The sequence below is a fragment of the Pyxicephalus adspersus genome, chromosome 1, assembly GCF_032062135.1.
Source record: "Pyxicephalus adspersus chromosome 1, UCB_Pads_2.0, whole genome shotgun sequence".
In the NCBI taxonomy this organism is placed as follows: domain Eukaryota; kingdom Metazoa; phylum Chordata; class Amphibia; order Anura; family Pyxicephalidae; genus Pyxicephalus; species Pyxicephalus adspersus.
The window spans coordinates 175,533,602-175,558,711 of record NC_092858.1 but is presented as its reverse complement, the minus strand read 5'-3'; the positions used below and the strand labels follow the sequence as shown (position 1 = coordinate 175,558,711).

At 42.1% G+C, this 25,110-nt stretch overlaps 1 protein-coding gene across 1 annotated transcript in view; it reads right to left on the bottom strand.

The window, feature by feature from the left end:
• Window positions 1-25,110, bottom strand: part of LOC140338314 (cell adhesion molecule CEACAM5-like) — a 40,962-nt gene that overhangs the window by 444 nt on the left and 15,408 nt on the right. Inside the window, exon 4 of the mRNA XM_072422525.1 lies at window positions 18,166-18,456. Coding sequence (XP_072278626.1) covers window positions 18,166-18,456 — 291 coding nt within the window. The remainder of the gene's footprint in view (window positions 1-18,165; window positions 18,457-25,110) is intronic.

The window sequence follows — 25,110 nt, the reverse complement described above, 5'->3', positions numbered from 1 at the left end:
TGCTAGAGGTCAGACAATGTGCTGCATTCATTTCTATTAATTTACAAAGACAGAATTATCCTGGGGGGGACCCCATTCTGTAATGTCAGCTTACAATGCCCCCTCCCTTGCTGCTTCACCACCCATTGGTATAAGGAATTCTCTTCTACAAGTTCTTCCCTTTGGGGTGATTTTACCGAGTGGGTGACATTTCTATATGAAGCTTGGAAGGGATTCATAATTAAGATAAACTACAAGTTGAAGTTGGCCCATCGGTGCATAGGACCTATCAGGTCAGGTGACATTGGTGAGATGAAGGAAGGTTTAGCCTACGTCCTCCTGAAATGTAACCAACCAGACCAACCCATTGATGCCATGAACATAAAAGGTGATGGGGCCCAGGCTGGAGTAGAAAGTATGGGGGAGCAGACCAGGGACTGAAGGAGGCAGCAAAGAGTCAACAGGCGCCACAGAGAGGAGAAATAGGTACGAATGGAGGATGGTGGGGGAGGGGGGAAGGGGGGTGTCCCCCTCGTACCTCTCCAAGAAATGGAGATTCCAAGAAGTGAAGCATACAGGGTAGTGCAGTACGAGTTATAGGTTTGTGACTGGTATAAATTAAGGGGCCGCATCCCAATGCCCCTTGCTATGTAAATGGCCCCAGGGATCCCCAGTTTGCATTTTGGGCTCCTAGACACACTAACTTTTGAAACAGTAACCCCAATGTAATTGCACAAGTTTTTAGATTTGCCACCCCCATATATAAATTTTTATGGTGGGGAGATGGAATTCCGAGTAGTATTATACCTACCTGTCATAAAACTAAAAATGTCATACTACACTACCCTGTCCCCTTAACTACTTAGAAACCCAATTTCTCTGGAACGGGGAGATGTGCAAAACCAAAAAATGCACAGGTGCAAGTGGGGGGCACCTTTGGCTAACACTCCCCAAAATTTCAGGCCATCGTCAGAACATAAAAACTCTGCCCATAAAAAAAATCTACCCTGTGTTGAACCCAAAGATTGTTTTTAAATTTGTAAATAGATATATATATGTATAGGTATGTGTGCGGGTATATATGTATATACCGTGTTTCCCCGATGATAAGCCATCCCCATCAAATAAGGCATCCCCCGATTTTGCCCAAAACAATAAAATAAAGCACCCCCCGCAAATAAGACACCCCCCTATACCTGCGCCTGTAAGATTCTCCCATTCGGGTGGTACGGTGGGTAACTGTGTGCCTCTGTGTGACTCCTCAGTGCTGGCTGCAGTGCAGAGCGGAACAGAGAGTAACTTCAAAGGCCGCGCACGTGCCCGCGACCCGCGCCAGGAAGGACAAGCAAGCTGCTAATCCCTGCCCTAACGAAGTCTGTTACCCGGCTGTACGGTAAAAAAAGTGAGTCAGTGAGGTCTACTAGCCTGGGATGCAACCAGATATGAAGTCATTTCTTCATGAAAGAAAAATAGATCAAGTAATGATTCCCGCAGGAATGACGGCCTATCTCCAGACTCTTGATATTGCAATAAACAAACCATTCAAGGACAATCTGCGCATGAAAATAATGACTACATTGAAAATAGAATGGAGAGAAATCAGCGCGGAAACTTTGTGAAGCCTAAACTGCAAGAGGTTGTGACTTGGGTGAAGAATTCATGGGAGAAAATCACTGATAGTTGCATTGAGTGAGTGAGGATTGGTATGATGATGTTCCAGAAGATGATGACTTGATTGTCATTGAATAAATGTGTAAATGTACCGTACCATACCGTAGATTGTTGTACATGGAAACAATGACACTGTAGTAACAAGAAATTGGATGCACAGGTTGTCTGGCTATGCTGGTTTGTGATGACAACTACCGTTATTACTGTACCATATACAGGTAATAAATTTCCTTTTTTGTCAACAATAAATGTGTACTGTAGTCTTCTTCATGGAAAAATAAGACATCCCCCTGAAAATAGGACCCAGGGCATATTTTGGCATTTCAAAAAATATAGGACAGTGCCTTATCATAGGGGAAACAGCGTAGTACCCGATATTCCGATAGTTATATGTTCACTGTAGGAGATATCCGATTAGTTAGACTGTATAGTAAATAGCATTAAACAATACAGGGATGCAGGGCTAGGAATGTGATGTTTAAACATTAAACCTGTTTTATCTTTGTACTGGCCTCTGGCCTGCCTAGGGGGTCTCTAATTTCAGGACTTCACAGGAATAACAAACGGTAGTAAATACCAATACAGGGTTTGGTTCGCCAAGGAATAATAAACAAACAGACGATAAAACAGATCACCAGTAGGGCCTTCAAGGGGCAATAATTCCATCAAGCCTGAGTCAGCAGAAGATGGACGCAGAATTGAACAGATGGGTTGGGGTAATTACCCAGCTGGACCTCTTGTTGACCCCTAAACTTAGATTCCAACTAGAGACTCACATATCAAATTTAGTTGGGAAATTCATCAAATTACCTTAACCACTCCTAATCGAGTGGGGTGTGGGTGAACTGATGATCATCGTACAGAACACACCCACTAACCAATCCAATGTTACCTAATGGGACCTAACTATAAAAAAGGGGAGCTGGGATAATAACAGGAAGTTCTTAGGGAATCAGGCTCCTGGGGTACCCATATACATCTTTACAGGTAGCTATAAGACATTCCTGAATGCATTCCTATATTGTCTATTATATGTCTATGTTATTATTGTTATATTGTGTTGCTGTATTGTACTAAGCAGTTATTAGATTATTACAGGGGTTTACTACTAATAACCTTATTTCCATGTGCTGTATATATCATTGTTTGAAGTTCCTATGGTTAGATATCAAACAATATTTGAGCCAGCATGGGACACATCTGAAGTTAGGCTGAATTCACATTGGCAGTAAAGTTGCATTTGCTGCATTCCCCCTTCCTCTTGCCAGGAACCACTGCTGCTTAAAATACTGCTATCTCTAAAATAGCCCAGCATTTAGCGCCTGTTACCAATCCCAGGTGTCCAGCAGTTATCGGAAGTCACTCAGGAACAGTAAATGGCCCAATTTTTTGCTGCGAATGTGATCTAAGCCTAACATGTTACACCACATTGATCACACTATTACACTACTACAAGGGATTACACTCCTAAAACTTATAACACTTGGAAGTTGGGTCACATAACACAGCACTGGACAGTTGGGGCATAATTCATAGAATGGAATACTTGGACATACTAACAAGGCAGGCATTAGAAAGTTGGAATAAAGTATAGGGGGTAGGTAGAACACTGACACAATAACAGGGGTTACTGGATACCTGTGGCATAAACTACTGGGAACACTAAATTTGCGGTGTCTTTCCCCACCCGGCTATAACTTCTCCCCACCAGGCTGAAAAAAAATGAGGAGGACACTGCCATTTGATAGTGTGTGATACACACAGTTGTGTGGCCTGCATCATTGTAAAGTAACATACTACAGGGCAGATGGGCATGGTACCTGCTATTGCTTTATTCCACATAATAGTTCTTTAATGGTTCCTCTACTACTGTCTGTTCACTGTCCTTCCTTATTACCTTGGTAGCCTCCTGTGCATAGACCACAGGGTCTTAGTCCCCCTTTATCCCAATCCCTAAAAAATGTGGGCTACTGTTAAGTTCACAGGGGGTTCAGTTCCCCCCAATTACCCCTCGGTTTCTGTTCCTAATTGCCCTCTTTTTGTCCCTGGGCTTAGACTTTGCAGTTGCTTTTCAGTGGTGGATATTGAACAATTTTAACGGGGTGAGCCTTTCAGTTATTTTCATACCACACATGATGGCCCCAGACAGAAGTTTTCTGTTATATCCAAATCTTGTTTCACCTTTAGTCAAATCACAGCGTTCCCCTTTATCTCTTATTGTTTTGAAGAAAGTTGCCAAAAGGATCCCCACGCACATGCTTGGATTTCCTTGGTAAAATCTTCAACGGTTTCTTCACTTCCTAAAGCTAAATATAGGCAGAAATGGGAGTAAGAGCCGGGTATCTGTGTTAATATTTGGGGGCCAATTGTTTTAAATAGTTTTGTAGCAGCTTGGTGATCCTTCCACACTTCACAGATTCCCCTAAATTATCCTGTGAGTGGAATCCTCATAAATTCACCATTTCCACACAATTCATGAGATGTATGCCACCACCAATCATACACATATAAGATATTTAGCACACATAATCCATTAGCAGCATCTACTAGACCTGCTGCATGCCATGAAGAAGCACTCATGTGAAACGTGTTGGAATAGTAGAATCTCTCCACCATTTCAATAACTGATGCTGTTTTATTAATGCAAAAATAGATAGTTGGCTGAAACAGGGAATAATTGTATTTGATATTGTTACAACAAATAACTTTTACACAGTTTGTATGTTTCACTGATCACTAATTCAAAAAATAACTCTTTATAGCCCAATAGCACCTCACATAGGCCTATTTAATGTACAGTGCTGCATAATATGTTGGCGCTATATAAATCCTGTTTATTAATAATAATAGGGCTATTAGTCCCTCTATGTAATGCTATATGTCCATTTAATACTTTAGCTGGCATCAGAATGATTTGTAGAGGAAATGTTATAATTGTGTACAACTAACATTTCAGATTTTATTTTTTTTTTATTATTTAGATTTTAATTATTATTATTATTAATAAACGGGATTTATATAACGCCAACATATTACACAGCGCTGTACATTAAATAGGGGTTTTACGAGGGATTAAAGATTATTGAAAACAAATGCCATGTGTGAAAGCGGTGACACCAAGTTTCTTCCGGCCACCCAATGGGATTAGAGACAGTATACGGATGTCTGTAGAGGTAAGTCGTGCTGTTGGGCTGCTGTGAAAATCTGTATTATACTGGCAGGAATCTCCCTTCTCAGCCTGTGTCAGGCTCCAGCAGCCGCTGGAGTTCAGGTGAAGTCTGCTCCGCATGGCGTTTTTGGTGTTCATATTGTCACAGCGAATTTCCAGCAAAGGTTCTATTACCCCTCTGCATTCTCTAAACAGCTCCAGGACCCCATCACGGTGAGGACACGTCATATTACACGATTCAATGTCTGATCCGCTCCGTACATACACCGCTCCTGATGTCAGCACCGCACACCTTACAACGGACAGAATACCTGAGGAGGAAACATTTACTGAGCCTGAGAATGCAGCGTCTCAATTTGTCATTAATATTACACAGTATTTATATAGCACCATCATATTATGCAGCTCTGTACAAAGTCCATAGTCATGTGACTAGCTGTCCCTCAAAAGAGCTCACACTCTATTGTCCCTACCATAGTCATATGTCAATAATACAGTCTAACGACAATTTTATGGGGAAGCCCATTAACCTATTTGCATGTTTTTGGAATGTGGGAGGACACCCACGCAGACACCGGGAGAACCAACCATAGACCTGTTACAATAACATTAATGGGGACAGAAGAAGCAATTCCCCATTACACCCCATACCTGGGTTACCATGCATTGCCACAGGTCAGACAGTGCGCTGCATTCATTTCTATTCATCTACAAAGACAGAATTATCCTTGGGGGGACCCCATTCTGTAATGTCAGCTTACAATGCCCCCTCCCTTGCTGCTTCACCACCCATTGGTATGAGGAATTCTCTCCTACAAGTTCTTCTCTTTGGGGTGATTTTACCCAGTGGGTGACATTTCTTTATGAAGCTTGGAAGGGATTCCTAATAAAGATAAAATACAAGTTAAAGTTGGCCCATCGGTGCATAGGACATATGAGGTCAGGTGACTCCGGGGGAGATAAAGGAAGGATTAGCCTGCGTCCTCCTGAAATGTAACCAACCAGACCCAACTCATAGATGCCATGAACATAGGAAGTGATGGGGCTCGGACTGGAGGAGCAAGTACGGGGGAGCAGACCAGAAACTGCAGGAGGCAGCAAAGAGTCAACAGGGGCCACAGAGAAAAGAAATGGGTAAGAATGGAGGATGGTGGGGGAGGGGGAAAGGGGGGTGTTAGTCACAGGTGTCCTCACTTACACCTCCCTGAGAAATTGGGATTGCAAGAGGAGATGCATACAGGGTAGAGCAGTACAAGTTAGAGATTTGTGACTGGTATAAATTCAGGGACCTCACTCCATTGCTCCTTGCTATGTAAGTGGCCCCAGGAGCCCCTAATTTGCATTTTGGGCTCCTGGACACACTAACATTTGAAACCCCAATGTTGTAATTGCATAAGTTTTGAAATTTGCCACCCATATTTTAATTTTTTTTTAAAGGTAAGGAGATGGAATTCGGAGTAGTATTAGCTATGGGGGTCCCATGTGTACCCTGAAAATTTCCAGTCGTTATATCATACAGTTTGGGGCAATTGAAGTTTTGGGTGAAGTTTAGGTGCAGAATGACAGAAGAGCTGGTCATGTGGTGCTGTGTAACCACGCCCCCTGATGTGTAACCACGCCCCTGATGTGTAACCACGCTCACCACAGGTCATATTAAAACCTCCACCATTCCCAGCACAGATACAACATGCGGGGGAATCAGAGGCTCTGAGGGGAGTTCAGCCATTCATGGTGTACAGATCACATCGCTGGGAAGTTTGTCCATTCACCCGCCCGGTCCCTGCAACCCTCCGTACAGCCACTCACACCTCTTCCCCCTGCCCGGGTCTGTGTCACACATGGGGGTCTATGCCAGGACGGGCAGCCTCACCTGTCAGGAGGACCGAGCCGACGCACAGCGACATATTTCCCCTCCGCCACATTTATTACTTGGAGCTCCGGTGTTATGGATAGGATGGTGACCACAAAGTAACCAATCAGCTTCAAAAGATGGCGAGATGTCCCGCCCCTTTCCGCCAGCCAATACTAACAAACAATCTACAAATGGGCGTGTACAATGAAGTCAGAGTAAGTGTCACAGCTGTGTGTATGAATGCTGCCTGTCATATTTTGCAGCCTTCCATCTCTTCCAGTACAAACCTCCTGATCTCCTGAACAGTATGTCCTACCGACCTGACATTATCAGGGTACACAGGGGACCCTCATAGCAAGCAGCACCCCAAATTTCAACTTTCAAAATATGGGGGCAAAATGATAAATACTAGTGAAAATTGAACATTAGGGTTGCTGTTTTAAAAGTGTGTCTAGAAGCCTGAAATTAAACATACAAATAAATTATGGGCCCCCGGGGCCACTTATATAGCAAGGAGGTGCGAACCGCAACAGTATACCTACCTGTCATAAAACTAAAACTGTCATACTACACTCCTCTGTCCCCTGTAATACTTAGAAACCCAATTTCTCCGGAACGGGGAGATGTGCAAAAATGTAGGTGTAAGTGGGGGACACCTTTGGCTAACACCCCCTAAAATTTCATCATTAGGCCATCGTCTGAACATAAAAACTGCCCATAAAAAAAAATCTACCCTGTTACACATTGCTGGATGCTTCTAGCACTTGAACCCCGATTTCTTTGGAATTAGGGGGTAGAGGTGAAAAAAATTTGAGGTGCAAGTGGGGGACACATGTGGCTAACACGCCCTAAAATTTCATCCTTAGGCCATGGTCAGAACATGAAGAACTCCGCCTATCCAAGAATCTGCCTTTACAAATTGCTGAAGGCTTGTAATGCTGGAACCCCATTTTCAGCAATGTGTAACAGGTAAATTGTTTGGATGGGCGGAGTTCCTCGTGTTCTGACGATGGCCTAAGGATGGGCTTTTAGGGGGTGTTAGTCACAGGTGTCGCCCACTTGCACCTACATTTTTGGTTTTGTACATCTGACCGTTCCAGAGAAATTGGGGTTCAAATAGTTAAGGGGACAGGCTAGTGTAGTATGACATTTCTAGTTTTGTGACAGGTAGGTATACATTTGGGGGGTCGCACCTCCTTGCTATGTAAGTGGCCCCAGGGGCACATAATTTGTATGCTTAATTTCGGGCTTCCAGACACTTCTTTTTAAAACAGCATGCCTGATGTTGAAGTTTCACTAGTTTTATAATTATGACCCCCATATTTTGGAAGTTATTAAAGGTGGGGAGATGAAATTTGTTAGAACACTGATCACGTGGTACTGACGTATAACCACGCCCCCTGCAGAAATAAATAAAAACCTCCAACATTCCGAGCACAGACACAACATGAGATAACATGCTGCGCCATGCTTTGGTTTTGTTTATAGGGTTCCAGACAATCTAACAAAGTTAGAGACAATAAAGTAACCAATCATCTTGACGGAGAGGAAGTGACAGAGAGAGAAGAGGTTTTAGTGTTGCCATAGTGATAACATTTTAGTTTCAGTTTTAGCCGGAAGTTACCCCGCCTACCTGTACACGCCCCTCGGTGGGATGTTAGACCAACCCTCTTGGTCAGATGACGCGCACTAAATAGCCATGTGCTCGTAGCCCCGCCCACCACGCAGCTGTTGACAGGCGTGTGTACGCTGCCTGCTCAATCTAATCAGGGCGTGAGAGCGGAAGTGAGCATGCGCAGCGGACCGGTTATGTCTGGCTCCATACCTGATATGGATGATAATTCTTATTTCCTCTGAATTATCTTCACTGGGAATGCAATCCTTTGCCGGACAAAGACTTGAATACTTCAGCAAGAAACAGGTTAGGAGTTTGTGGATTTCACTGGGTGCATGCTGGGCCTGATAATATATAGAAGAGAGAGACAACAGGCATTGTAACATTTTCCCTTAGTGTTAGAAGTTGCAGGGCCCCCAGCATTGGTGTGTGTGTGTAAAGAGAACCTGTCAGGATCTGTGGGGTCTGTGTATCTAATGAAGGCCTGCTTCTGGGGGCAGATAAAATGGGGTCCCCAAGTGTGGGCCCCTAAACGCTGGGTATTCCCGCTTCCCCACCCTGGACATTCTGCCAATCCTTGTTCTAACACCGGCCCTGACCTGGAGCCAATACACACACAAGTATACATGGGCTTGTTCCAGGGAGCAGGAGAATGTGTCTGTCATCATTCACCCATCATTCATTCACACCACAGGACCGAACAATAATGTTCATTTAGTTCGTAAAATCGGTGCAAAAAATCTGCAGCAGCAATTCTACCGATCTGAAACAACCAATATCATCGCCCGAACATTGAAAAGTGCCAGAAAGGGTCATAAAACAGTGGGTGTGGTCATGTGGGAGGGGTATAGACAGGGTTTGGTCATGTGGGAGAAATATCGGTAGGGTGTGGTCATGTGGGAGGGGCATAGACAGGGTTTGGTCATGTGGGAGAAGTATCGGCAGGGTGTGGTCATGTGGGAGGGGCACAGACAGGGTGTGGTCATGTGGGAGGGGCATAGACAGGGTGTTTTCATGTGTGAAGGGTATAGGCAAAGTGTGGTCATTGGGAGGGATATAGACAGGATGTGGTTATGTGGGAGGGGTATAGGCAGGGTGTGGTTATGTGGGAGGGGTATAGACAGGATGTGGTCATGTGGGAGGGGTATAGGCAGGGTGTGGTCATGTGTAGGGATATAGACAGGATGTGGTCATGTGGGAGGGGTACAGGCAGGGTGTGGTCATGTGGAGGGATATAGACAGGATGTGGTCATGTGGGAGGGGTATGTATTTGTGGGGGTCAGCTTTTTTTTTTAAGGTCATTATAACTTTCATTAAGTCCAGATGAACTTGCAGTATCTTCAATCTTCATGTCCACTGCATGTATTTCAGCATATCAGCTACACCCTCCCTCTCAATCTGATAATTGTCTCTGTGGAGGGTTGAAAAGCAATAGTAGTCCAAATTTGGGCTTTTGGTGTGACTATAGCTCAACCATCAGTGTATCACACAATTGTTTATCAGCTGTCCAATGGTCCCAATCCGAAGCCTCTTGGCAAAGTTTCCCATCAGTCATGATCACAGGTGCTTCCAGTTCAACAGGTGCAGTCACCAGTCCCGCTAACTGTTGATTCAAAATGGGTGATTCCTGAGCAGAAATACCACCACTTTTACTTAACACTGTCTGTTTTACCACTGGTTGTCATTTGGTACTTCATCTAGAGCTGTTCCAGATAAGAATTCAGTAGAAGCTTTTCTAGATCCTTAACAACCAATCCATGGCAAATCATTGAGCTGTGTGGGAAACCTTGTAATAATCCAATTGTGGCATGTTGTTTTCCATCCAAGGTAAACACAAATTGGTCCTGAGACTCTCCATCAATGGTCTTTGGAAAGAAAATGTTTGATAAATCAAGTAGCATTTGCCACTCCCCCACTGTCTAAACAACAGCCTCTACAAGTGTCACCATAGCCAAATCAGCAGCAGCCAGTAGATGGACCATTATATTTAAAACTCTTGATAGTCAGTGGTCATTTTGTAGTATCCATCAAGTTTATTTACTGGAAAAACAGGAGCAATAAAAGGACTGAGTGATGATCCGAATGCCCCTGCTTCCAACAGGGCCTGGATAGTCTCTGTAATTTTATTATGTACCCCAAAATTGCTTCAAATAAACTGGGTGCTTCAGGGTTAGAATGGACACTGCTGTCCATTTGGCATGACCCCTCACAATGGGTTTGACTGCAAGCACAGGGAAACAACAGACTGAAGTACCAAACACATACATCCCTGTCATTGTATGGATAGTCTGGTCCTGTAAGATATCCATTTATGTTATGTTGTTTGGCAATTCAGATGCAAATATGTTGGCATTAAAGACAGGACCATTGCCTATTTGTAGTCTGCAGTGAACCTTAGAAACCCATGTAATCTGACCTCCCCCCACTGTCACCCATGTAGTGTCTGTATCCTGATCAGTGGAGCAGGGGAGTTATCCTTTAGTCAATGATATATAGACTGTGGTAACCCCCACCCTTCTTCTCTGTTGGGGGTGTATGTGTTGTAACATAATCATATGAAGCTGTTTGTGCCCCCCCCCATATGGGTTGTTTCTTTTCAGGGGAGGTATAGGTGTAGGAGGGTTTTTTTTTTCTACATTACTAGACGACACCTTCTTGAGTCTGGCTGGCTGTAACTTCCCTCTATCCTTCAGTTGTTTCCAGCGCTTGAACAGATCAGTAGTAGGAATCCCATCAATGTCTGCTTTGGGAACACCACTGTTAAGCAGATCAAGTTTTTTTTTTCTGTCTAAAATTCTTGTCATTAACCTTTTATTCATATTTCTGTGTTTTATACATTGTACTTGCAGTTTGAATATAAAGACAATAAAAAATAAATGAAAGTCCAGTTTAGGCTGAACAAGAGGGCTGCTATTATTATTATTATCATTATTATTAATAATAATATTATTAAAAAACAGGATTTTTATAGCGCCAACATATTATGCAGCGCTGTACATTAAATAGTGCTATGAGCAGAAATAGTGTTATCTCTGCACCTCTCTGATAGTTTCACTTTGTTACTGGATCCGATTGTCCCTGACTCTGATGTCTAATAAATTCCAGGGAGATTCCCTCATTGGCCAGTCAGAGCCCCCTAATGAGATTGGCAGCGAGGAATTGGGGGAATCCAGCACCACTAACAATATGAAGCTAAATCAGAGAGGAGCAGAGGATGCTTTTCTAATGTATGGTCATTCTGTTACCTTGGAAGGATCTTCACATCAAAGTGTACAGACTCCTTCCATACCCCAGGATATCTAATATTATAAGCAGCTCAGACTATTCCCCAACAAACTGCATATGCTTGAATCACAATTTTCGTTCTGTTCACAGTTTTAAAGGAAATGCATAATGGTTCTGTATGTTTTTTATGTTAAGGAAAAAAACTGCATTTGTTTTTAATAAGGATTCTTCTTCAGCCATATTTGCCTTTGTGTGTTATGACCTCTAGGGGGCGGCATTTTTACTGCCCTGTCACTATACCAGTTACCACACATTCCCAATGTTCCCATTTACTACAGCACAAATGCAGTTACCTCATTAACCACTAGATGTCGCCAGAGCACTCAGCAGACTGCAGTCTGTAGATTTGGCCAGAAGTGAAAACTGTCTGTGTGTACAAGCCTTACATTTATTTCAAGTCAGCGGTCCCTACAGCTACCTGAAAAAATGACAGACACCATACTTAGTATTTTATAAACAAAATGGACAGAAAATAATGTGTGAAAGTAAAGAAATCATTTAACTACATATATAATAATAATATACAGCTGCTAGGAGTCACCCCAGGGCAGCTGAAGATAACTGGCCTAAGGTAGAAAAAATTATAACTTTGACCTTGATTATTGCAAAGGAGGTGTAGAACTCCCCCATTGCCAGCTTGATCTTTGCTAAATATGAGACCGGTGCTTGTATATCTCGTGTGTCCCCTGCAGTTTTGGCAGGATTGAATACCAATCACAGATGCCTGTGCTGCTTATAGATGGGGTGGTTGTAAACCTTTTGTTTTTTACATTCAAAACAGGTTGTAAACTAGGTGTGTCAGGATGCTTTGTATTTTCTTTTTTTTTTATTACATCCATGGTGTGTTATTTTTAAGGCATTTATTTAAAGAGGAAACATAAACATAACATCTATTTATCTTTTTTAGGTTAACGTATTTTGTGCTTTTCAGTTGGTTATGACGGGTCAGATACTGTAACCCAAATAAAAAAAAGATTGTTTTTCTAATGTATGGTCAGGTAAAAAAAAAATGGTTTATACTCGAGTATATATGAATTTAAACCAAAGATTCGAATACTTAAACAGGGTTATATATTATAAACATTTACATTACAAATTGCATTCATCCATTTCAGCTACTGACATACACTCATGAACAGTGTCCAAAAATAAGTCTGCTGGAAATGTTTCTATACTGAAGATAAGAATAAAGTCCCAACTACAGAAAATATCAAATGTTCATAACTTACATAAACCAATATATTATATATTATATATATATATATATATATATATATAATATTGGAGTCCTATACCTTGAGGGAGTGCCGGGTGATGGGATCATTATTATAGTTGTGTAGGGTAGGAGGAGTCCAGAGTATCATGTCATTAGCATGAGTGGAAATTAGGGACGCCTCCATAGAGACCCATAAAATAAATGTTATGAATATGTGACGATAGTCTCCTATCATGCTCCTAACAGCAAGCAGCTCCCATTCTTCTGTAAACTGTTGTCTGAATTACAAAAATGTCAGAAGGGATCACCGCTGGTATGCAGGAACTCTAACAACGATTGGACCTTACATAGGAAACATGTCCAATCCTCACCAAACTCCCCCATACATTTATCTACCCCTGGCCCCTTGAAAAATTCCTGCATTTATCAAGGCAGGAATCTGGCTGGCAGCGAAAGGCGAATTTACGAGCGCACTCGACTCCGGCCCGCGGGAAACCGGCTCGCTGGAAGCGCGAACGTAATCGCGTCCAGCGAGCGCAGATTTCATTGATGAATCAGGGCCATAGAGTCTAAACAACCAAGGAATACGTCTAGCTCTTATAACTAAAAACTAGAATAAGAAACAAAATGGAGTGTCTCAGGCCCTTTCAATCCCCTCTTAAGTCATGAATATGACTTCAACTCTTATGATTCATCTGTAGGTACTCAATGTACTCATGTCCAACGTCCCTTGTTCTAGGGCAGAACGCCTGCAATGCTTGCAATAAGGAGGGAATGCATTGAATACAGCAACACAGCAAGATTAGACCGACCATTATAATAATTCCATACATAAAAAGCGTTTTCAACCAGCTAATATCAGGTAACCAGCTCAGAAACCAATCCCACCATGAGGATGATCCCACATCTTGTTTAATACCATGTACAATTTCATACAGTGCCTGCATTTCTTACTCTATGGACTTTGAATGATCTGATAGGTTGAAACAACACATACCCTTAAAACTCTGGCATCCTAAATTATGCTTAAGCAATAGATAATCTACAGCAAATCTATTCTCTGACACTGCTCCTCTCAAACCTTGTAAATCTTACAGTATATCGGCTAGAGCAGTGGAGGTATGATTCAGAGATTTAGCTAAATCGCATGCAATAGAGTTAATAGTACGAGTATTATATATAGCCAAGCCTGGGACTCCTACAATAGATGCCCCCAGGCCAATATACTCAGAAGCACTTAATAGAGGCAACCCAGAGGTACAATCAGGAGACAATTGTTTGGCAATTGATCTTTTCCCTCTCCGATTATCCCTTGTAGGTCTCTGTCTTGGGAGTGCTACTGTAAGTCTAGAAAAGGCTCAAGAACCTCCAGTAACATTACCAGGGATATAGTTGAAAGTAACATTACCACAGGATAGGAACCACCCAGTGGGTAGTCCAATATCCTCATTCACGCCGGGCACCGGATGGGTGGCATTACAACTCATATTATTAGTAACATCATGTAGTGGTACCTTCATTCCTACACCATTATACTTTCCAGTACTATTATATGTATATTGCAAGTATGCTTTTTCATTAGCGTATCCGACATTATTTCCTGGAGAGCCATTTATCCAATGGAGGTTGGGGCACACCCGACCAAAACTAAAACAATTGTGGGCTGCTGTGACATTAACGGTGCTTACCATAATCTTATCCCTTGGCTTCCGGATATGACATTGCCCACAATAGTAGTATATGGGGGAGGGTAATGTGAATTTGGGATACTGTTGTCTGCTATACCACAATTGTGCTAATATTCTCTGTGGAGCGGACACTGCTATTAAACATGTGTGTGTAACATGCCTTGGTTTAAGAGGGTTCTGCAAACACATAGAACTAATATTTAGAGCTCTCATTAGTTTCACAATAATATTATCTCCCAAATGGACTGATACTTCAGCCTCAATTGTCCTTTTTACTCTTGACCTGTTCCTCTGCATGCCGCACAGAAAAGGTATCTCTTCAGGGTGATAGATACATGTAGTTGTAAGCCATACAGGCAGGAACACACACAAGTTACAGAGTGTCAATAGGCAAAGCACTCTCCCAGAATCCTGTGAGTTCAACATCTTCAGCCTGTAATAGGGCACTCTTCAGGGATTTTACACCTGCTTCACCCTCTTTGTCTCTGTTTGATGCCGGAGAAGGAACCTCCGGAACTCTTTTTACTCTGCTAGCGTGAATCCAAATTGGAGCCTCCTCTATAAGAACCGCTGTCCTGGTAACTGCTACCACTTGAGTGGGTGGTCCAAACGGGAACTCAGTTTCCGTCCTTTTGCCAGGCGCTGGACTATCACTACATCTCCTGGTTGGAAAGGATGCGTAGGTTCCTGTGAAGAGAAAGGAGAGTGTTATGTCACGGATATAATCTGTGACAGTTTATGCAAATATTGATGGGTTCAATTTGAAGTGTACAAAGAGAGATAACACAAAGACTTGAATGATTATACTATTTAATAATAAGATAAACAAAACAATGCAATACTGTAATAACAATTAATAAGCGGTAACAAAAGATACTTAGCTACGGAAGTGAGTTGCATTCATTATCCAAGGAGTCTTCCAAATTAATGGCTTGGCAGATGATCAAAAAAACATGTTGCATACAGTTACTTCTGGTCAAGACTAGTTATTAAGCATCGCACTGTGTTTTTAACCATCCAGGAAACTGAGACAATGGCCAGTGTTTGACCAGTACTGACCAATGATCATCCTTTAACCAGCATTTTACCTTATAAGGATACCAGTTAAAGGATATGCTGCATTCCTTTGGGATGACCTCATATATGGTATACATGTACCAGTATATACTAGTGAAGCATTATTGTTGGTGAGACATAATTGATATTAAATAAATTGTGCTAACCCAACAGAGAGGCACGAGCAAAATCTTTTTCAATTTGATCTAAAGTTTCTACAAGTTTTCTCACATATTCTGCCTGTACTACTTCTAGATCCCCTTTTTCTATCACGAAGGCTTTCGGACCCCAAGGAGTAGGGAAGGGTCTTGCCATTAGGACCTCAAATGGTGAGTAGCCAGTATTCTTGTTAGGCTGCATCCTAATTTCTGCTAGGACTACAGGCAAAAACTTTTTCCAATTAGTAAACGTACCTACAGTAATTTTCCTTAGTTTTTCCTTAATTGTTCTATTCATCCTTTCTACTACCCCAGAACTCTGAGGGTGGTAAGGGAGGTGGAACTTCCAGTGAATCCTAAGGGCTTTGGAAAGCTCTTTACATACTCTGGACGCAAAAGCTGGGCCATTAGTTAATTTGGTCCATTAGTTAAATTGAACAGGGCATCCCCATCTGGGGATGATCTCCTGCAACAAAATCTTTACCACAATTTCTGTGGTTTCATTGGTAGTAGGAAAAACCTCCGGCCACCTAGAGAACATATCCATAATCACAAGGGCATATTCCTGCTTTCTTCCTGTCTTTGGAATGTGGGTAAAATCAACTTGTAAGTGAGTGAATGGTGAAGTCGGGTAATTCAGATGCCGATGTTGGGCCTTCTTTGAGTTATTTGGGTTGTTTCTGAGACATATAATACATTGTGAAACATAGGACTGTACCTTTGATCTAAGGCTTGGTATGAAGAAATCTCTCTTAATGAGGTCAGTGGCTGCCTGTGCTCCCCTATGGCCAAGGCCATGACATTGTGCAATCAAAATTGGGGTGCTTGCAACTGGAATACATGGTTTCCCCTCTTTGCAGATAAGACCCGTAATAAGATTTTGTACTGCACCTACCTAACTTGTCACTACTTGCCAAATCCTGGAGACATAGCAATAAATTGTCGGTAAGGGTAATTTCTGGAACTAGGGAGGGCATTTGAACTGTTGCTGCCTGTCTAAAAGCGGCCTCTTTTGCTGCCTTGTCAGCTAGGGCATTACTTTTAGCTATGTGCGTTTGAAGGTCAGTATGTGCTTTACAACGGATAATAGCGACTCTGCTTGGTAATTGGATGGCAGCTAGGAGATCATGTACTAGGGTGGAATGTGAGATTTGCTTCCCATCTGCAGCTATGAAGCCTCTTCTCTGCCAGATTACCCCATGATCATGTACAACCCCAAAGGCATATTTTGAATCAGTGTATATATTGACATCTCTTCCCTCAAAAAGACAACAGGCTCTAGTGAGGGCAATCAGTTCAGCTGCTTGGGCTGACTGAAAAGGTATAGGATTTGATTCTAAAATAACATCAGGGAGTTGAACTACAGCATATCCCGCATGATAAGTGTTGTCATTGGGGCGGGAACAGGAACCATCCACAAAAATATCAGGAGCACCTAAAATGGGTGTGGACTGTAAGTCAGGTCTAGGTGAGGTGTGTTCATGTATGAGTTCAGTACATTCGTGGGGAGGAGGCAAATCATCCTGCTCTCCCTTACATCCAAGTAGGGTATTTAGTATAGCCATTGGACCGAATGTGGATGCTGAGTATTTAATATGAAGCTGGGGGTTAGATAACAAAAAAACTTCATATCCACTCAGTCTCTGTGCTGACATATGCTGTGTGTGTATGTTTTTCAGTAGGGCTAAAACATTATGTGAGGTATGCAGAGTGGTGGGATGACCTAGGGTGATAGGCGTAGCCATCTCAGAGACCATGGCACAGGCTGCCAAACTCCTGAGATACGCAGGTATGCCCTGAACCTGTACTGAAACCACTTTTGAGAAAAAACAACATGGCGAAATTTGCCTCCATGTTCCTGCACCAGGACTCCGGCCATGGTTTTACAATTGTCCCTGGCAAATAAGTGAAACATCACGCCATAGTCGGGTAGGCCCAGGCCAGGACTTGAAACCATCGCACATTTCAAATGACTAAAAGCTTGTAACATTTCATCAGACCATTTAATAAAATCAGACATATCAGTCTTAGTGGCTTGACTCAGAATATTGTCATAGTAGGAACAATCAGCTATCCATTGGCGGCAGTAACCAATCATGCCAAGAAAGGTTAACATGTCTTTCTTGGTTTGTGGGCGGGGCAGACCCAACACGGCGGTAATTCTGGCTGACTTTCCTCTCACCTTTACTGAGAACAAAGCCCAAATAATCAACACTTTCATTACACCATTGTAGTTTCTTTCTCAGGCCCTTTCAGTCCTCTGTTAGAGCCCAGCAAAGGAAGGCAGAAGTAGAGATGTCATTTCAGCTCCATATACAAAGGTGAAAGGCCAATGAAATTCCACATGTGGGTGATCTCCATTTTACCCCCCTCCTCCTAGATTCAAGGCAGGGTCCTCTCCTTCTGTGTCACTGTCTGTATCTATCTGCCATTTACCACCCCTATTTAATGTACAGGCCCCCATAGTCACCGATACCTTTTGTTTCTGGTTCTCGGATGATCATTCTATCATTCAGCAGATAGTCCTGGGTGTCCCCACTGACCGGGTTTGTTATCCTGACCCGGAATCTCCTCTTGGCGTCATCTCTCTGCAGGTTGGGGACAATCAGCGTCCTATTGTCATTTATCAGCCGGTATCTTTCAGGGACAGGCTCCCCGTCCACCTCCCAGGTCACAGCGCTCTCTTCTCCAGAGAAATGGATGCTCACAGCCAAATCCTGACCCAGCCCGCTGCTGTTACTGGTTATGTTAGAGATGAGGATTGGATCTGAAATTTTAAGGAAAAGGACAGAATCCATCAGCCATGTGTCACCAACACAGAGCATAGATTTACTGAGCCTGAGGATGCTGTCCCTCAAAAAGGCTTACAATCTAATATCCCTACCAACCATAAACCTGTTTCAATGATATTATTGGTGACAGAAGAAGCAATTCCCCATTACACCCCATACCTGGGTTACCATGCATTGCCACAGGTCAGACGCTGCATTCATTTCTATTCATCTACAAAACAGAATTATCCTGGGATGGTGGGCCCATTCTGTAATGTCAGCCTACAATGCCCCCTCCCTTGCTGCTTCACCACCCATTGGTATAAGGAATTCTCTCCTACAAGTTCTCCCCTTATTGGAAGGGAATCATAATAAAGATAAACTACAAGTTGAAGTTGGCCCATCGCTGCATAGGACATATCAGGTTCGGGTCAGGTGACATTGGTGAGATGAAGGAAGGTTTAGCCTACGTCCTCCTGAAATGTAACCAACCAGACCAACTCATTGATGCCATGAACATAAAAAGTGATGGGGCCCGGACTGGAGGAGAAAGTATGGGGGAGCAGACCAGGGACTGCAGGAGGCAGCAAAGAGTCAACAGGGGCCACTGGGAGGAGAAATGGGTACGAATGGAGGATGGCGGGGGAGGGGGAAAGGAGGGGTGTCCCCCTTGTACCTCTCCAAGAAATTGGGATTCCAAGAAGAGAAGCATACAGGGTAGTGGAATACGTGTTATAGGTTTGTGACTGCTATAATATTAGGGGCCGCATCCCAATGCCCCTTGCTATGTAAATGGCCCCAGGGATCCCCAGTTTGCATTTTGGGCTCCTAGACACACTAACTTTTGAAACAGTAACCCCAATGTTGTAATTTCACAAGTTTTTAAATTTGCCACCCCCATAATTTTTTTTTAAAGGTAGGGAGATGGAATTCGGCGTAGTATTATACCTACCTGTCATAAAACTAAAAATGTCATACTACACTACCCTGTCCCCTTAACTACTTAGAAACCCAATTTCTCTGGAACAGGGAGATGTGCAAAACCAAAAATGTAGGTGCAAGTGGGGGACACTTTTGGCTAACACTCTCCAAAATTTCATTTTTAGGCCATCGTCAGAACATAAAAACTCTGCCCATAAAAAAATCTACCCTATGTTGCACCCAAAGATTGTTTATGAATATGTAAATATATAGATATATATATGTATAGGTATGTGTGTAGGTATATATGTATATAGTACCTGATATTCCGTTATATGTACACTGTAGGAGATATCCCAATAGTTAAGGTGCGTACACACTTCCAATTTTTATCGTTCCAATCGAACGACGAACGATCGATTGGGCAAAAAATCGTTCGTAAAAAAGTAACCAACGACGCCGACGAACGAGGAAAATTGTTGGAAACGAACGACCGGCCCGGCGGATCGGATTGGACGACGATCGTTGAACATCGTTCGTGTGTACGGTCGTTCGTTGATCGTCCATGGTCAGAGCATGCGTGATGAACGAACGTCCGTTCACTTTCCTGTCGTGCACATAGTTTCTCTATCGCTTAAACGATCGTATCTATTGTGTGTACAATATCTACGAACGATCGTGTCGTTACCTCTATGTGCAGGATCGGTGCTATACGATCGTTCATATATATCGTGCAGGAACGTTCGTCGTTCGTTTTCCGACGATAATAATTGGAAGTGTGTACGTAGCTTTAGACTGTATAGTAAATAGCATTAAACAATACAGGGATGCAGGGCTAGGAATGTGATGTTTAAACATTAAACCTGTTTTATATGTGTACTGGCCTCTGGCCTTCCTAGGGGGTGTCTAATTCCAGGACTTCACGGGAATAACAAAAGGTAGAAAATACCATAACAGGGTTTGGTTTGCCAAAGAATAATAGACAAACAGATGATAAAACAGATCAACAGTAGGACCTTCAAGGGGCCTGAGTCAGCAGAAGATGGAGGCATAATTGAACAGATGGGTTGGGGTGATGACTCAGCTGGACCTCTTGTTGACCCCTAAAATTAGATTACAGCTAGAGACTCACATATCAAATTTAGTTGAGAGGTCCATCAAATTACATTAACCAATCCTAATCTAGTGGGGTGTGGGTCAACTGATGATCATTGTACAGCACACACCCACTAACCAATCCAAGAGTCCCCAATGTTACCTAATGGGAGCTAATTATATAAAAGGGGAGCTGGGGTAATACCAGGAGAGTTCTTAGGGAATCAGGCTCCTGGGGTACCCATATACATCTTTACAGATAGCTATAAGACATTCCTGAATGCATTCCTATATTGTCTATTATATGTCTATGTTATTATTGTTATATTGTGTTGCTGTATTGTACTAAGCAGTTATTAGATTATTACAAGGGTTTACTACTAATAACCTTTTTTCCATGTGCTGTATATATCATTGATTGAAGTTCCTATGATTAGATATCAAACAATATTGCTGTGTACTTTGTTTCACCTTGTATTCCTAATTAAACTGTTTGAGTGACTAGCTATCATTTGTGCATGAAGCTTCTTTTATTGAATATCTATATGCATTGATAGGGGATATAACATCCATATTTATTCAGATAAATATTCCAAAATCAACAGTGGCGACCATGAAGGGACACAAATTAGTGGGTTCATTCAAACAGCTTCTATTTTGTTTTTATGCAAAAATAGAGTTAAGTGAATACAGGCTTAGTCAGCTATTCAGGCAAGTTGAGACCAGAGTGATATTGTCTGTGATATTTTATGCTGCATGGCATTGGTAAGAGGCTATACATCATTGCACGCTTGAGTATTTGCTGTATATGCAATACTTCACATATGTAAAGAAATCCCAAAATAAAAGTGTATTGGATATACCTCTAATAAACCGGTTTAAATTAGCAGGGGAGGATACACTTGGGATCATTAACTGGGATATATTCTCAGTAGGAACTGTTGAAGTTGTTAGTAGGAATAAGGTATTGTTTAAAAGCTCCTCACTAAAGTTTGTGGTTGCAATGCAAGTTGGATAACAAGTTGGATTGTGAATCTGTGAACTATTGTGTGCTGTTTTCAGTGAAAGCCAAGATGAGTGGATGTTAATGTTCACATTGGTTGGTGAATTCAGTTATTAATAAGTCTAATTGATGTACTTAAGTACATATAGTGAGATTTTGGTTTTTGTTTTGGACAAAAGCATCCTAAATTGATATAATTTGAGCATGGTTCAGATAAATATTGCATTTTAAGATTTTTGTTTTATTGTCAGCAGTGGTTAAGCTTAATTACTCTGTTCAGGCTGGAATAATTGTAGCTGTAGCCCTTTTGTTGCCTGGGGAGGTGTGATCCTTGATATCACTCCATTGGTAATTATTTACTGACCATTGTTCTTATCGGACTGGTGTCAGTGTATTGACTATTTATGGTGGGCAGGACCCTTTGTTCTCTCAGGTCTTTGTTGTTAAAACGGTGTTAGTCTAGAGTGGCATAACTTTATCTGGCATTACTCTTTTTGTTCTTGATTTTTATTTACGTTTTGGTTTAAAGTTTATTTAAGTGGTCACCTTGTACTTTATTATGTATTACTAGTTATCTAACAAGTTTTAGAATATACTACGTTTGCAAATTCCAGGTACAGGCTTGTTGGAAATGGCATCCTTACCCAATTTGGGAAGGTTTGTGTCAGCTTATACTCTTAAGCATAAAAGCAATAATTTTGCTTCAAATGCAAAATTGAAAGAGTCTCCATAAGCATATGTGTAGGAACTGTTTGACCAGCAAATTAAAACCTGTAAAAAGAATAAAAAGGTAAAAAGCCTAGCAATGGCAGGTATGTATGAAGCCTGTATGACCATGAGTGCCAGAATTATTACATTAGAAGACCTGGTACAAAGTTCTGAAAATACCACAAATGGAAACAGCCAACCAAGATTTACTTCATGAGTTAAATACCACTTCCACCTTAAATGAGATGATCAGATCTTCTCATGAAGAGCAAGGTAAAAATTATAGATCTGCTCAAGTTGAAGTAATTAAATACAAGCAGTTATTAGTGAAATCTGAGTGTGGTCACCTTACTAGTGCATATAAAGTTGCTCAAGAGCAAATCGCAGAAATGAAAAAAGGCAAACCCATTGACCACACCAAGTGCAAGCGGAGAGAGGCACGGCTGATACAAACCATTTCTGTTCTGAAAGGAACGGAAGCCATTGCTAACCAATTGGACCAAGGTCACCAAACACCAGCTTGTGTAGATGACATGTCCATCAGTAAGGCTGCTGCCATTGCCAAGAGTAACCAGCAAATGGAAAGAGAGAACCAAACATTTCCTCTAGAGAAGGATCAGTTAGTAAAATAGAAAGTCCTTCTCTATCTTCATGCAAGGAGAGAGTTGTACAACCCCCACCTGCAAATGAAACTGGTGTGACTTGTTTGTATAGTATGACAGGGTCCTCATCTAGAGTTTGTAGGAAAGGTCAGAACTCTAATAAAACCATTCCTTTGTACTGTAAGCAGTCATCAAAGGCTCTGGATATTCCAGGTCCTCAGCCTAAACTGTGTCAGGGGTAAGTAAATGTGTTAATTCCTTTCATAAGATAAGATGTTATGCTTGTGGACTATTCGGCCACATTGCCAGATTTTGTTTGTCCCTTTGTACTGAAAAGAGGATAAACCAACGTCCATATAAAACATACAGACGGGATACTGAGGTGTATTCATCATGTTGGGGGAAGCATCCTCATAAGCACAAGCCAGGGGTCTCTCTCAAAAATACAAATACACAAAACAATTCTTTACAGGCTGAGAATGATCAAATAAAAACTCAACTAAATAGATTCTATCTATATAGAGGAATCGGGACCTCCTTCCTCCTGCTGGTGACCCCTCTAGTGATGGTGACCCCACAATTCTATCTATATAGAGGAATCTGGACCTCCTTCCTCCTGCTGGTGACCCCTCTAGTGATGGTGACCCCACAATTCTATCTATATAGAGGAATCAGGACCTCCTTCCTCCTGCTGGTGACCCCTCTAGTGATGGTGACCCCACAATTCTATCTATATAGAGGAATCAGGACCTCCTCCCTCCTGCTGGTGACCCCTGTAGTGATGGTGACCCCACAATTCTATCTATATATGGGAATCAGGACCTCCTTCCCCCATCTGGTGACCCCTCTATCCCTGTCCATTCTTGTGTACCCCCCCCCCCAATATCTATTTTACATTTAGAACAATGAAATGCAGTTTTCACTTTGATTAGTGCAATGGATTTGTCAAACCCTTTCTACAATACATTTCCATGTTGGGTCTACACCTTCCCCGCTATTTAATACTGAGAAATGCTTCTGCTGGACAATCGAATGTTTATATGTAAAAGTCAGGGGTCTGCACAAATTGCCTGGGACAGTGTGAATGGAAATGTATGCTAAGGACCAAATAAAATAATAATTACACATACAATATATACAGTCCTCTCCTCCTCCTGTGTCACTGTCTGCATTCGTCTGTCATTTGCAACCCCTATTTAATGTACAGCGCTGCGTAATACGTTGGCGCTATATGAAACCTGTTTAATAATAACGTTAATAATTTATTCACCTTTATGGTTGCTCTCGGGTGCAGATCCATTCTCCATGTCATTTGGAGTCACATTCTTTCTCCTTGTGAAGCAGAAACATCTCTGAGAATATAGAAAGGATGACAAGTCAGGTGAGGGCAGAGAATATCCTCGCAGGTAACAGGATTTATATCAGTGACACCGCGTCCTATCCCGGGTCATGGGACTACCTGAGACTCTTCTATGCCAAGCACATTCACTAAAATATCCAGCGCCAGCCTGCTACTTACTACAACCCTCATCATCTCACAGTCAGCGGGTGACAACAATGATCAATCCAATTCCACATCCACCAACCGACTGCAGCCAATGTCGGAGTACAGAATATCACTTACCTGAATCATACAGATAATCACCGCTATCGATAGCACCAAGATTCCTAGAACAGCACAAATCACAGCAAATCTTTTCCTTTCATGTGAATCTGCAAAATAAATCAGATGAATAAATTGAAGCACGTATGATAAATTCTAGAATGTTGGTTTGTAATATTGGTGGTCATGTGACGTCTCACCTGTATAATCCTGCATGGGGACAGCAGAAAAGAGACAACACGACACAATGTTACTATTCTGTGTAACACTCACTCTATTATTATTATTATTACTAATAAACAGGGTTTTAATAGCGCCGACATATTACGCAGAGCCGACACAATACGCATATGAGTGGCAAAGGACAGACAGATACAGACAGTGACACAGGAGGAGAGGACCCTGCCCAGAGCTTACCATCTAGATCACACACAATAGGGGGAATATGTAGTGGTGGGAAGTAGTGACAGTTTCAAAAGACAGAAGAAGACAAGTTTGAAAAAATGGGTTTTAAGGTCGCTTTTAAATGAGCAGAATGTAGGAGCAAGCTGAATAGGACGAGGAAGACCATTCCAGAGAGTCGGGGCAGCTCTAGAAAAGTCTTGGAACCGTGCGTGTGATGAGGTGATGAGTAAGGAAGTCAGTTGTAGGTCACCCTATGACCCACCAGAGAGGTGACAGGGTGACCCCAATCTGTAATACATTGATCATTGTAATC